Here is a 13,732-nt window from a genome sequence, read left to right on the forward strand (position 1 = left end):
CTATATATATATATATATATATAAACACATAAATTAAGGTCTATTGCGTACTTGAACTTGATCTATAAAAAAATATTATATAAGTAATCATATGATGTAATCTGTACGATTCCCTTCTACATGCTATACATAAACAAATAAATTGAGGTCTATTGGGTACTTGAATTCGATCTATAAAAAAATGTAACTTAAGTAATCATCTGATGTATTTTGCGCGATTAGCTTTATTTTATTACTTCAATCTACTTTAAAAAAATTATATTATAAAATCTTTTTTAGATTTTGCCTAAATTTAATCTCTATTTTTAAAAAATTTATATTCGATATATGAACTATTATGTAATTGTAATACTACCTTGCAAATACATAAAGTTAAAAATCCAAAATTTTTATATATATATTTTAAAAATTATGAGTATATTTTTGAATTTATTTGTTAATAAGATAATTATATTTAATTAATTGATAATGTATAAGTATTATATATTGATAGTGCATCAATTATAACTCAATTTTAAATTGGATTAATATTTGATATATTGTTGAAAATATTTATTTTACATGATTTTTGAATATTTATTTTTACACATTTATGAGATATATACATGGATAATACATTAAATAAAAAAAATTTAAATTTTAAATCAAAATACATTATCTCAAACATATTCTACTCAAAAAAATTTCCAAAAGCCAAGATTCCAATTCCAGAGATGTGCTTCACATGTACAGCCTTGCACAGCTTGACTGAGTCATTATTTTATTTTAAAGAAAAGTCATAGTCGTACTGTCTTTAATTCTTCCTTCTTTGTTGGTACTACTGTGCTACCGATAGTTACAGGTGACATGAGCTTTTGCTTTTAGATGGCAATTCTTCTTTCTCCATTTCCTCTTGCTTCTTGCAGCCTTGATGATTTTTTTTGTATGCCCAAAAAGTCGAAGCGCAAGTTATCAATATTGCAAGGCCCGACCATAATTAAAAAGGTATAAGGTATCTTTTTAATTTGTATCAAAATTATACAAAGATTTATTAATTTTTAAAATAAATATTTTTCTCTAAGAATGCAAACACCAATAACAGAAATTATAAAAAAATTTAAATTTTTATTTTTTTATTAATTTAAAATTTTATTATCATATTAAAAAATAAAAAAATACTAAAAAAGAGACATGGGAATTTTTTTTAATTAATAAAAAATAATAAAAATATAATAATAATTATAAAAATTAATCAAAAGTAATTTTTTTTATCTTTGTCACGTCAATAAGTTGATAAAAATACTAATAATTGAACTTACATGTCTAGTAAAAAAGTTTTTTTAACTGAAGTATTTATTTTAAAAATTAATAAATTTTCGTGTCATTTAAATTAAAAATTAAAAATTAAGGACATTTTACACTAATTAAAAATATCAAAATCAAAATCTATTACATATTTAAAAGAAGGGCTTTAACTACGTGTCATCTAAATCACTAGTCACGTTTTCAGTCTCCTAACCCATGAGTCAGTCAAACTTTGCAAAATAGTCAGTTAAACCACGTTTGCCCATGAGTCAAATTGAAATCTCTTTTGCCCATGAGGCACGTTTTCAAGTTAGGAGTTTTAGACTTCTATCAATCACGCCCAGACTTGAACAAAGGGGTTGAAATCTCTGACATGGCTTATGAAAGAAAACCCAAATTACCTGCGTTTGTAAGTAAATTCTTGGATGATCGACGTGGAGAGTCGGTTTTGACCCTGTTGGTGTTTCTTTGCCCATTCTTATCCCTGTTCTTTTGCTCTTTCCTCGTTTGCCACGTGGAGAGCATAAAAAGAAAAAAAACACATATTAAAGCAAAAAGAGAGATACAAAGAAGCCCGTTTGCAGCGCACGGGCTATAGTATAATCTATTACATAATCCCCTCATTTAGTTACGTGTCAGCATCTAGAGTATTAGGTTGTAATTATAGGGTGTTCTACACTCGCTTGAAACACGATGTGGGCTTTTTGTCTTCTTCTTTTTTTTATTTTTTAATACTCTGATCAGTGATCGGTTGTTTTTTGCTACATAAAAAAGTGATGGTTGATTCCTTCTCTTAATACTCACGCACAGATTTAATATGTGCATTATTATTCCCTTTAGAAAAAAAAAAAAATATATATATATATATATATATTTCTTATAATACAAAATATGAAAATAAAATATTTGGGTGGATATTTGTGGATTTCATCCAAATTTGAAGTGAAACAAAATTTAAATTTTAAATAATTATAAAAGTGGATTAATTCTAAATAATTGTAAAGGCATAAGATAAAAAAGTATTAATTAAAATTGAAGATAATTTAGAAAATTTCATCATTAAAACTAAAAAAAAATTAATAAGTGTAATTAATATTCATTTTGTTTTGACTATAAAAAAATATTCATTTTATTTTTATAATTTTATTATATTAATTATGTAGCTTAGTAATAATTACTTTTAAAATACTATATTCTCTCAATATGAATTTGATTTCGCTATTAGGATCATGTAATTAACTAAATATGATTATATCAATATTAGCATATATTTTTTTTTGAATAGCAAAAGCATCGAATTTATTCATCATGAAGGGAACTGAACTCCTCCACCATTACATGGAAACATTAGAGCATAAGGCTTTGGCTTATATATCAGTCCATTCTATCTTATATATCTTTCCAAAGCCTCCTCAAAAGCCAAAGATAAACATTTCCTATACACATCAAAAACCAGAAAAGTAAAACCCCCAAAAGAGAGCAATTACATTCACCCGTCCAGGAAACAAAACAAAATCTTAGGATATCGCAGCCACCACAAACTTGACAATGCATCCTTGCCTCCCAAGTGCCTTTCTCTCCCAATCCAATAAGAGCAAGGAAGGGATGATTACAATAAACCACAAACATAGACTAAGAGAATCACGACTCATTAACAACCATAACTCCCAATTAGACTAAAAACAGAGGTTAGCTATAACTGGACCTCACCTCCACAATCAAGGTTAAAAAAGGAAGTTAGTACTCTTTTAATATCTCACTTTGAATATGGATAGCAGCTTTTGCAAGTGAATCGGTTTCTTGATTTGCCTCTCCTAATAAATGTTTAATTTTCCATTTTGCACTTATCTCCTTTAACCTTTTTTATCTGAATCATCCAAAATCTCAACCTCTAAAGCGCACTCACAAGATCTTTAATCCATCTAACAATGTTGCACGTGTCACTTTCAATCAATAAGGAATGGCTATCTTTCCATCTCGGGGTTGAGAAGATCAAAAAGATTTATTTCACAGCAAGAACTTCAGCTGTAGTAAAATTAGCAATACCAATCGGTTTGGAGAAGGTAATTAATACCTCTCCCTTTTCATTCTTCAATATACTCCAAATTCCAGCTAGTCCAGGGCAACCTTGAGCCGCTCCGTCAACGTTAAATTTCAGCTACCCCAGCTTTGGTTTTTCCCATGTAGCACCTTTTCTTTCTTTTGCTTTCTTTTTACCACCACATCCAACTTATGGGAACATAAAGGTAGTTAGAACATAAAGATACTCATTAAGCCACTTAGCATTAGCCCAAGAAACCACTCTTATCTTTGAGGTCTCCAGTACCGTGTGCTATCCCAAACTTTACTATTGAAGACAACATCGTTACGATATTTTCAAATTGCCCAAACAACCGTAAAATAACTCATCCTCCATATCTTTTTGTCTGCCTTTCCCAGGTAACAATTATTCCAATATTCGAAGAACAATTCAACATTAGCATATATTAAGATATAAAAAATCAAATGTTTTAAAAAATTTTATTTAAACAAAAAATTACTTAGTAAAACATGAGAAAATATTTTAAAAATAAGGACTTTTTAAAATAATTATCTTTAATTTATCATTATTACTATTATTTATAAATTTTTAAATTTAAAATTATTTATCTGTAATTATTATTATTTTTATTTATAATATTATATAATTTAATTTTTTTTAATAAAAAATTCAATTCCCACTAGAAGCGGGACACCACTCTAGTACATTTTAAAAAAAGGGCCCATGTTGGGCTTTTGGTTTAATAGAGTTTGAGTTTAATGATAGGACGCAACATCGGGTTCGGGTTGATTTTGCTCCGAAATACGGGTTCCCTTTCCCGCCATCGTCCGTGTTTAACATCATCATTTCATTTCCTCGTTTGCATTTTTCCACCTGTAACTGACAACTCTCTCTCCGAGGTAATTCAAACTCCAACCATCGTCATCATCATAAAATAAATAAAAATAAAACGATTCTCTTTAGAGTTTTGGTAAATTAGGGCTTGAATTTATCATCTTCACCGATTTCGGTTGAAATGAAGTTGAAGATCAACAAAGCCTGCGATCTCAGCTCCATCTCTGTTCTTCCTCCTCATACAAGGTTTGTTTTTCACCTCGCATGATTCTCGTTCGTTTTCCGAGAAAATGTATTTAAAGGTCAACTAATTCAAAACTTAAATCGTGAGGGTGTGATCATACTAGCTTAATCGAGCATAATTTGCGGTTTTCTCGTATATGGAAGTGTAGAGATGAGCTTAATCGTCCTAGGTTTTCATCAGAAAACGCATGTCTAGTTCATTTTTGTTAATTTTTTAGATATTTGAAGGAGATCAATTCTCTTTTGAGCCTTCAAAGATCTGTTTGACTGGAGGGAAAAATTTTCAAATTTCTTTATCTCACATCTCTTCTGTATTGTGAATACGTCGACGCGAGTTTCATATTTTTTTCCTACTTCTTTTTATAGGAAAATAAGAATTACTAATGAAATTTCAATTTTGAAAAGAAAATAATTTTTAGACAATTTCAAGATTATCATCATCTGATACCTGAGAGTTTAAAATTTCAATTTGACGCTGTTTGGTTATGCAAATATATGTGAAGGAGATCGAGCCTGGTACCGAGTGGACCACAATCATCACAGCTTAGATCACAGCCATCGCAACAGTCATTCTCACAGGGGATTTCATCTCAGCATGCCTTGTTTTCCCAGATCTCGCAAAGCTCACTCGATGAAGTCGTGACAACCGACCAGGTTGAATCTAATCTCCTTCGATTTTCAGCATTTAAGGTTGCATGTAAAGCTCTATACCTTATTCTTGTGAGAGTACATAAATTGTCTTTGTATTTCATCTTTGCAGAGATATGGTTCTCAAGAACGAGAGAATTCTGTGAAGAAGTTTTCTTGCTTGCCTCCAACCAACTTTACAAGAGAAGATAGTCAAATCCCAATTTCAAAAACTTCCACCAACCTAATACGCAAATGGAATTCGGCTTCTAATCCAGAACATAGATGTAAGTTTATTATTTAGTTATACTATTACAAGCAAGGCTTACGTTCAATAAGACCAGTTTAATGACCTTTCCTTTGGGTAGCTTAATTAAGCTTTTGAGCTACATTTTGTTATGTAACTGCTAAGGATGGATGCTGAATCTTTTATTTGCCTGACCAGGTCAATCTTCTCAAGAACTTGAGCACCGGCTTTCAATGGTTGAAACTTCATTAAATAGATTTGGAATGATCTTGGATTCTATTCAGAGTGATGTAATGCAAGTGAATAAAGGAACGAAAGAAGTGTTGCTGGAAAGTGAGTTACCCTGTTCCTCAATGTTACAAAAACCTGAGAGATGAAAGGGATAATATATTGCTCAATGGTTATAGCTATTAATAACTTGTTTGTCTGCATAAGATTGTTATATTCCTGTCATTCCAGGACATGGAAAGAAAGGAGAAAATGGAAGCTCTATCTTCTGTAGTTCTAACACATATAATTTGATGTAAGGCAATAGAAACCTATTTTTGTCATGAAACTTGATCTTCATTACTACAATAAGCAACTACTAATGAATGTCTATAATTTGGATTTTGTGAAGTGTTTTATTCCATCAGGTAGGCCTTTTTATGAAATAATAATACCATGAATTCAATGAGGAATGAACAATTCTGAAACCTGTGAACTTATCTAAATTGAAGTTTCTTATCAATTATATTTCAGTGGAAAGGATACGGCAGAAGTTGATTGCTGAAGATACCTTCTTACAGCTACTGGTAACAACACAATATTATGCTCCGTTTTTACTTTTTGAATTGACCGGCCTTGTTGTTATGAGCATTTGTAAATATATAGTTGTTAAGAGAACTGAGATGTGGTAAACAGAACAACGGACAAGAAGATATTAAAGCCAGCCTTGATGGAGGCATGAAAGCTATATCAGATCAACTAAACAAGGATATATACCGAGACAAGTTACAACAGATTTTCTTGGTGCTTTCTGCATTGCCAGAACAGACAGAAGCTTCTCTACTCAAATTACAAACAGAGATTTGCAACACCTTCACTAACGTAGTAAAGGCATGTATTATGCTGTAAGGGAGAACTTCAAAATGCATTCAACTTCAAACTTTAAAATGATGCATTCAGTTTCGTGGCCTCAAATGAGATCATTTCTAGTTACCAATATAAACAGCTCCGAAATGTTTCCCATTTACAAACTTTTTCTGTCAAATTCATTAGACTTTCTGTGTTGAATACTGCCATGTTTATCAGCTTGTTCAGAAAGCCTTTGTTTTCATTATGTTTCAGGGAATTGCTAGCAATGTGAAGACCCTCGGCCAAAAAGGTCCAGTTGGTACTTCTCTTCAACCAAAGGTGCTTTATTTTTCTCATTGAATAACCCTGAATCTTTTCAAGCAGGCATGTCATGACAACAAAATTTCTCAGTAAAATTTTCTTATTTGTGAATATGCAGTGTACCAGCTGTGCGACCCCACAAAGCAAGCCACAGCCAGTTATGAAGTATGTAAAATTCACGCTATACTGTCTTGGTTATTCCTCTGTTTGTTCAGCCAGTTATGATCGACTATTTTTCCTCTTTCTTTTATTTGCTCTCATTTAGAGGAAACACATGTGATATTATCATTTTAGAATGCCAAAGTGAAGGATATCGGTGTTCATTTTGGTACAGATTTAAGAAAAAGTTTCTTTTTTAAATTTAAAGTTCTTGGGCCTTCTCACTTCTCACAGTTCTTAAATTATTCTCTTGCTTCAAGGCAAGCTGTGCCTCCAAAAGTTTATGAGCAACCCACTCTAGCTCCAAAGGTAGAAACAGGAGGCTGGAAATCTGTAAAAATGAAACAATCTACTATCAATGAAAGGGCATTCTGTAAAGAGAACAAGAGGAAAGGAGTTTCGTCCATTGAGCAGGTGGTTCTTCCTTTTTATTTGTTTGGATATCTCCTCCACGATTTGCATGGACTTACATTCCTTAAATCCACTTGATATTTCGTTTTAGCTTATTTGCTGCATGGATTTGTTTGTACTGAATCAAAATGCCACTTCATGATACAGGAAAAATACAGAATCTTAATTGAATCGGATGAAGAGATGGATGGAGGCTTTTCCTGCTTGCTTGATGACAAGGAAACAAGTATTCACTGAACTAAATAAGAGACTTAAGTTATATGATTCATTTTCTGCTTATTAGTTATTATTTTTATCCTATTTATAAGTTCCTGATGGAGGCAGACACCATGACTCCTGTGACCTGCTAGACATTAGTTCCTTAGATATTTAAATTAGCATTTACACAGATTACTGCTAATGACCAAAATTCTGTATATAGAGAGATGGAACTCAAACTCTAATTAGTTTTATGACCATGCGGCATCATCCTAATAGCAATTCTGCCCAGTACACAACCAATTTATTAAACGTTAACTAAACATTATTAGTAACTTACAAGAATTTAATAAGCCACTTAAATGCATTCTGAAGCTGAAGTATAAAAAAAAGTATGATATCTATTATAAGGGTTTGCTTTATGATTTTTCTTATTTCAACTGACGCAAACTGGATAAAGACATTTGTTCTAACCAGTTGGATTGTCTTGGTTTATCAACAGCAGATTGATAGTATAATTCTATCTGGTTTACTATTACTTGCTGCTATAAAGTTTTAGTTGCTCTTTTCCATCAACTTTTCTGAACTTAACCTGTTTTTTTTTTTTTAAAGAAGACAGAACAAACAGTTTGATAAAGGAAGCTAAGGAAGAGACTGAAAGGATTTTGAGGAAAGCTAGGAGGCGAAAGAGAAAGAGCCAGAATTTCATAATTATTAATTGAAGGTACTTAAGCATAAGCATCTTCAGGTTGGCATTTTCCGCAGTTACCCCTCAGCTAAAGGTTTCCACCTCTCCTTAGCAAACTGTACTCCTTAGAGTGAGTTTAAACTTTCAGAAAATTAAACAACAATCGCATAGCATCGAATTGGATCTCATGTTTTTACTGCATATCCTGTAGCTCCACTTGGGCTGAAAAATATAAAATCAGAAAAAATGAGTCAATATGTGTTCTATTAGCTTGCAATGAATGACAACACTAGCGTTTGCTCATGGTGATGCATGTAGCTATATGTCCTGCATTGTACATACATAGTTATGCTTCAGTGACAAATAACGTTTGTGTATGCCTTTGTTAGTTTTGCCGATGCAAGATATCTCCATGTTATGATGACGCATGGAAGAACATTTGGAGGTTATCGCTGAAGCTTCCAGTGCAATTGGTTGCCAGTTTGGGCAACCTCTCCATTAATTGGTACATTTTTTAGCCACGTCCAGTTGCTACATGCAAATTTTCCTTCGTATTCTTTTTGACCTTTGTAAACCTTTTTGTATCATTAGCATTTGACTAGTTAGTTCGACATTTTTTTTCCCCGTGGATATCTGATGAGAGTGCAGTTTGCTCATAGTATGAGCAACATTGGTGAAGGGAGGAGCCATCATCCGATCAGGTTGAAAAAAAGTTTACTTTATTGTCAACTATTAATGGATGATGCATTTCAAAAATCAACAAAAAAAAAAAAAAACCCAAAAATAGGAAACAGTGAAGATTTTTAGTTTCTCCCTTGGCTAGGGCACCAATAACCAATGAGGGTAATTTACGATCAGTAGATTACAGGTGATTTATAATATTACACCAACTATGATAATATAAAATCACCAGTGATCAAATCATCTTGGTGGTCTCATCATTTCATTGATTATATTATTAAATTAATTTTGAAAATAATACCAAAGTTTATTAAAAGAAGCTTTTTTCTTGAACTTTAAAATTTAACTAGTTGGGCTTGTGGGACATATGTTGGGTTCCTAGTGGGTTAGGCTCCAAAAGACGAAAGGGTCAACAGGAGCCCTGTTAAAGTGGACAGAGTACTTTGAAGGAGCAAATAGGCCTGTTTTACCTCAATTATCTTCTCTGTAGTCGTTGTTATTATATTTAAGTGACGTTTGGTATTTTATTAAAAATATAATTATAAGAAATATGATTATTGAGCATATGCGTGATTATTAAAAATGTAATTTTAGAATATTTGATATAACATGAGAAAGTGATAATTGTATGATTGTTGAGAAGTTACATTATAATGTTTGTTTTGAAAGTATTTTACTAGAGAATGCAATATAAATTTACAAAATTATCTCAATGTTTGAAAATATAAAATTGAATAAATTTAAATTTTTTTAATGTAAATATTTAACTTAAACTTTCTCTTCAAATATTTGAATACTAATTATTTAAATATTAAAATATGTAAAACTAATAAATATTTATTTTTATAATAATACCTATAAATATTAAAAATAATGATTTTGTAATAATACCTAGAATTATCACATAAATAAAAAAAATTATTCAAAGAGTTTTTTAAGTTTTTTCTCTTGCACTTCTTTGATTAATGATTTCTCCTTTTATTTTTTTAAAAAATAGTAAATGCTTTTAATAATATTAATAGTATTGTTATTTATAAGTATACATAAATAGTAAATGCAAGTTTATATTAAAATGATTAAATAAAAAAAATCTAAAAAATAAGGATAGAATAAACTAACCTAAGTTACCATTTTTATATATTTAAATTAAATCCTAAATTTATTCTTATTTTTAATCTATCTCTATTTTTTCCAAAGTTTCCATTCTTTTTGATAATTTTATTTTGTTGTCACTCCACCTCAGCTCACATGACAACTTCTTCCTCCACCTTCCATATCCCTCACCACGAGACTAGAATGAACAGTGAAGACTTCCTTTCCCTTTCTTTACTCAAAGACTCCAAAACCTCAAGCTTCAAAAACCCCGGCAACCAAGAAAGGCAAACATAGATAGAACTATCAAAAACACTCAACAACTCAGATTTAGATCTCTTCCTTTGATAGAAATGTGTAAGTGAGCGGCTAGAGTTCTTATGTCATGGTCCGTAAATCCATGACCAGTCCAATCCGCCGCTGTTGACCCACCAGCACACATGTCTGTTGTCCAACCCACAGTCATGATTCGGGCAAGGAGTTTGTTGAGGAATGCAAACAGGTAGTCCGCAACAAAGGATTTCCAGATAGTCCCAACATCAGGGTAGCCGAGCCACAACAACAACACATAGGCCAACAAGCAACGCACCCTAGGCCATTTCGACAGACATGGCACACCAGCACGGCATGCCCAGCTCACACAGCCACACGAGAAGCGCACTGAAAGTGCATTCCACAGATCTGCATGCCTGGCGCACTAGTAGACTGGGGCCACACAGCATAGAGCCCCGCGACAAGGCAAACAGACGAGTCGCGTAGCAGGTGTAGCGCGCACACAAGCAACACACACTATAGCCTTGCAGGAAGAGGTTGAGAGCACATCAGCCTAGCACTAATGGGCCGCGACATCAGTAGCTTGCACGAGCCATGCGCAAGGCCTATAGGTAAACGGATGCATGGGCCGCACACAGCACAACCAAGGGATAGGGGGCTGCGCACATAGAGCGCGTACCTGCAGCACGACCAAACTAGGTACACATGGGTGTCGTACACCAGACCAGGCCATTTAGGAGCCATTCACTATGGAGTTTGACCCCGAGGAAGATCACACGCTCGTAGGCCTAACACTAAAAGACCTGACATGAGTGAGCCACGCACACCAACTAACTCACCCGTGAGCAGCAAGCCGAGTGAGATGAGCTACACACCCGGGGGGCTTATACGAGTGAGGCGCACCATGCCAAGCCACACTCACATAGGGCCAAAGAGCATGTAAGAAGCCCTAATCTTCATTATACATAAATGTGCAATCCAGTGCCAGCTGTGAGAAGAGATGAAAAGGACAATATAAATTCATGATTATGTTCGAACAGGTTAGCCTGACTTTTCAGGATTCTACACAATCTCACCATATCTAAATCCATTATTACTAAAATCTGTGTTAGAATCTAACCCACAAGGAAAATCATATCGCTTAGGATTTTTTTGGTAGAAACTATCAATTTGAATGGCAACAAGACCTACATTTGTCACTATACCATCATCATGTCTCATGGGCTAGGTTAGTTTAGTGTCTTTGCCTTTTCAAAAAAAAGTTTAGTGTCTTTGCAGTCAAGAATGCTCTTTTCATCAAAATTAATTACTGCATTTCAACCACTTATCCGTCTTACATGGCTTGCTTATTAGATCGTTCTAACTCCTACAATCCATCCTCATTTAGTCCCAAGGAACAACATCCCAAGTGTTCTCCCTAATCTGTCTTCATCATCTTCAATCAATTATGCATCCTTGCCATTGATCATGGTGGTGATCATAGTTATCAATATTGTACGATACGTGATACGTATCGTAAGATATAGTACGATATTAACAAAAAATAATATATATCTATAATTGTATTATTTTTGATTAATTATTGAAAGCATATTGTACGATATGCGATGCGTATTTTACGATACGGAGACATATCGTACAATATTGTCAATATACTTTTTATAAGCTTAATTCTAACTAATTATTAAAAATTTTATTTTTTATTATTTTTTGAGTTGAAACATGAAAAACTATATTTTATGAGTTTCAATGTTTATATTTTAAACAAAAAAAACCTAAAAAAATCAAATTCCCTTTTGATTTCAACAAGAAAAGTGCTCTAAATTTTTTAATTAATAAATTAATATAAATATATATATATTATTTTAAAAAATGTATTATTAAGGAATATATTAATAGTTTAATTTTAAAAAAATAATCTTTTCAATTTATATTTTATAATCGTCAATTTTGTGTAAAAATATGAATTTTTTTAATTTTTTTATTATATATATAAATATTATGTATAATTAATTTTATAATTTTATATAATATTTTATGATATAATATAATATTTAATATTAAAGAATAAAATTTCAATACATGTTCAGTTTCATAACGGTGATCACTCCCGTGTACCAAATCATTCTTCCCAACAAACATGTCATCTAAATGAAGCTTGTTAGAAAGCAATCCCATTAAGTCTGGACCCTCATCCCCTAAAGCAATCCGTCCTCTTGGGTTGGGCTCCAACTTGAGCCAGGTTATGATGGACAGAGTTCTTGAAAGGTGCAAAAAGGCCTGTCTTAGTTCTATCTTTCATCGCGTCGTGGTCATTCCTCTTAGCACCCGCAAGAACAAGTCTATTATCATAATTTAAAAATGCACACCAAACAAAGAAACAATGAGCTTATCTGACCAAAGAGAGTTTCACTAAATTTATCTTTTTCAAATTCGTTCGTTCCGCATGAAGAGTGATTGACAAAAACTTATCAACGAATTAGTGTAGATTTCAGCTGTGTGTGAAGATCGTCTAGTTTTGATTTGAATTTAAGAAAGCTGTGTTTATCCTGCAGGTCTTTTCTAACACTTTTGGTTGAACTAGCTGCTTAACCATCGATTATGAACACATATTTCTTCCTTTCGTTTTAAAATAAATCATTCATTGTTTATCTAGCCAGCGAAAAAGCAACCCAATGTTTGAAAGATTCGGGTCCTCTATCCACCTTTAACGCTAATTCTCGATGACCCCTTTTTTGTTCAATATGAGGGGCCAACATTGATTTCAGAGGGTTTGTTTTTGTGTGGAAAAGTTGACAACTGGAATGGATTACAAGAAATTGGTATTTGCTTGATTGAGGCAGAGTACTTCTCCAAGTTCCCCTAGCGAATAATTTGCTAAACATCACTTGCGGCCTATCCTTATTGTGTAATTTATCAATGCCATTGACTAGTACTTGACCTGTTGACCAGGTAGTAAGGAATAGGCAGCAACATGGTTGGGCCCGATTTGACGCTGAACTTATGGTGTTCAGACAGACGAGTTTAGCGTCAGCTCCCAGCTCTTGTTGGTAAGAGTACGACTTTATTTAAAGATATACCCTGTTCTTCCCGAGTCCCATGAAAGTTTCCAGCTAGCTTAATATTGAAAGATCCCAATTTTTAAGTTCTTGTAGATAAGATATGATTTAAAAATTCATCCACTTCTTCTAACAAAAAGCATGGCCCTTGTATAACAAAAATTCATCCACTTAAAAATTCAATAACGTAATAGAAAAGGAAATTATTAAAAACAAGCTAGTTAAGACTTTACTCTATCTCAATATAACCTTTTTAAATTTGTTAAATTTGTATTCTCCTATATATAATTTTTTTGAAATACATACATAATATTATTAACTCTTTAAAATCATGAAAGATCTGTTCAAGATGTTTTTTTTCTTTCAAAAAACGATCTATTCAAGATTTATTACATTAAATTATCTTGATTTTTAACTTTACAAACACAAAAAAATATATTGCAAGCATGTAACTAAGGAAGCGAAAGCTACTATTTTCTTCAATTTTATGAGTTTTGTTGTATTTTTAGAACAGTTTA

At 32.4% G+C, this 13,732-nt stretch overlaps 1 protein-coding gene across 4 annotated transcripts; it reads left to right on the forward strand.

Moving 5' to 3' along the window:
• Positions 4,213-8,731, forward strand: LOC18614134 (protein PAIR1). 4 transcript variants are annotated; one of them, XM_018116418.1, is made up of 12 exons: positions 4,213-4,405; positions 4,906-5,056; positions 5,163-5,316; positions 5,475-5,609; positions 6,018-6,070; positions 6,180-6,374; positions 6,606-6,671; positions 6,772-6,818; positions 7,073-7,226; positions 7,371-7,449; positions 8,034-8,239; positions 8,499-8,731. In XM_018116418.1, the coding sequence occupies exons 1-11, from the start codon at positions 4,341-4,343 to the stop codon at positions 8,141-8,143; spliced, it is 1,209 nt and encodes a 402-aa protein (XP_017971907.1). In that variant the 5' UTR covers positions 4,213-4,340; the 3' UTR covers positions 8,144-8,239; positions 8,499-8,731. The 4 variants fall into 4 exon arrangements, with proteins under 4 accessions (XP_017971907.1, XP_007051795.2, XP_007051796.2 ...); XM_007051733.2 differs by having other exon boundaries at positions 8,034-8,203; XM_007051734.2 differs by having other exon boundaries at positions 8,034-8,145.

Source organism: Theobroma cacao, chromosome 1 (genome assembly GCF_000208745.1).
Source record: "Theobroma cacao cultivar B97-61/B2 chromosome 1, Criollo_cocoa_genome_V2, whole genome shotgun sequence".
NCBI classification, from domain to species: Eukaryota; Viridiplantae; Streptophyta; class Magnoliopsida; order Malvales; family Malvaceae; genus Theobroma; species Theobroma cacao.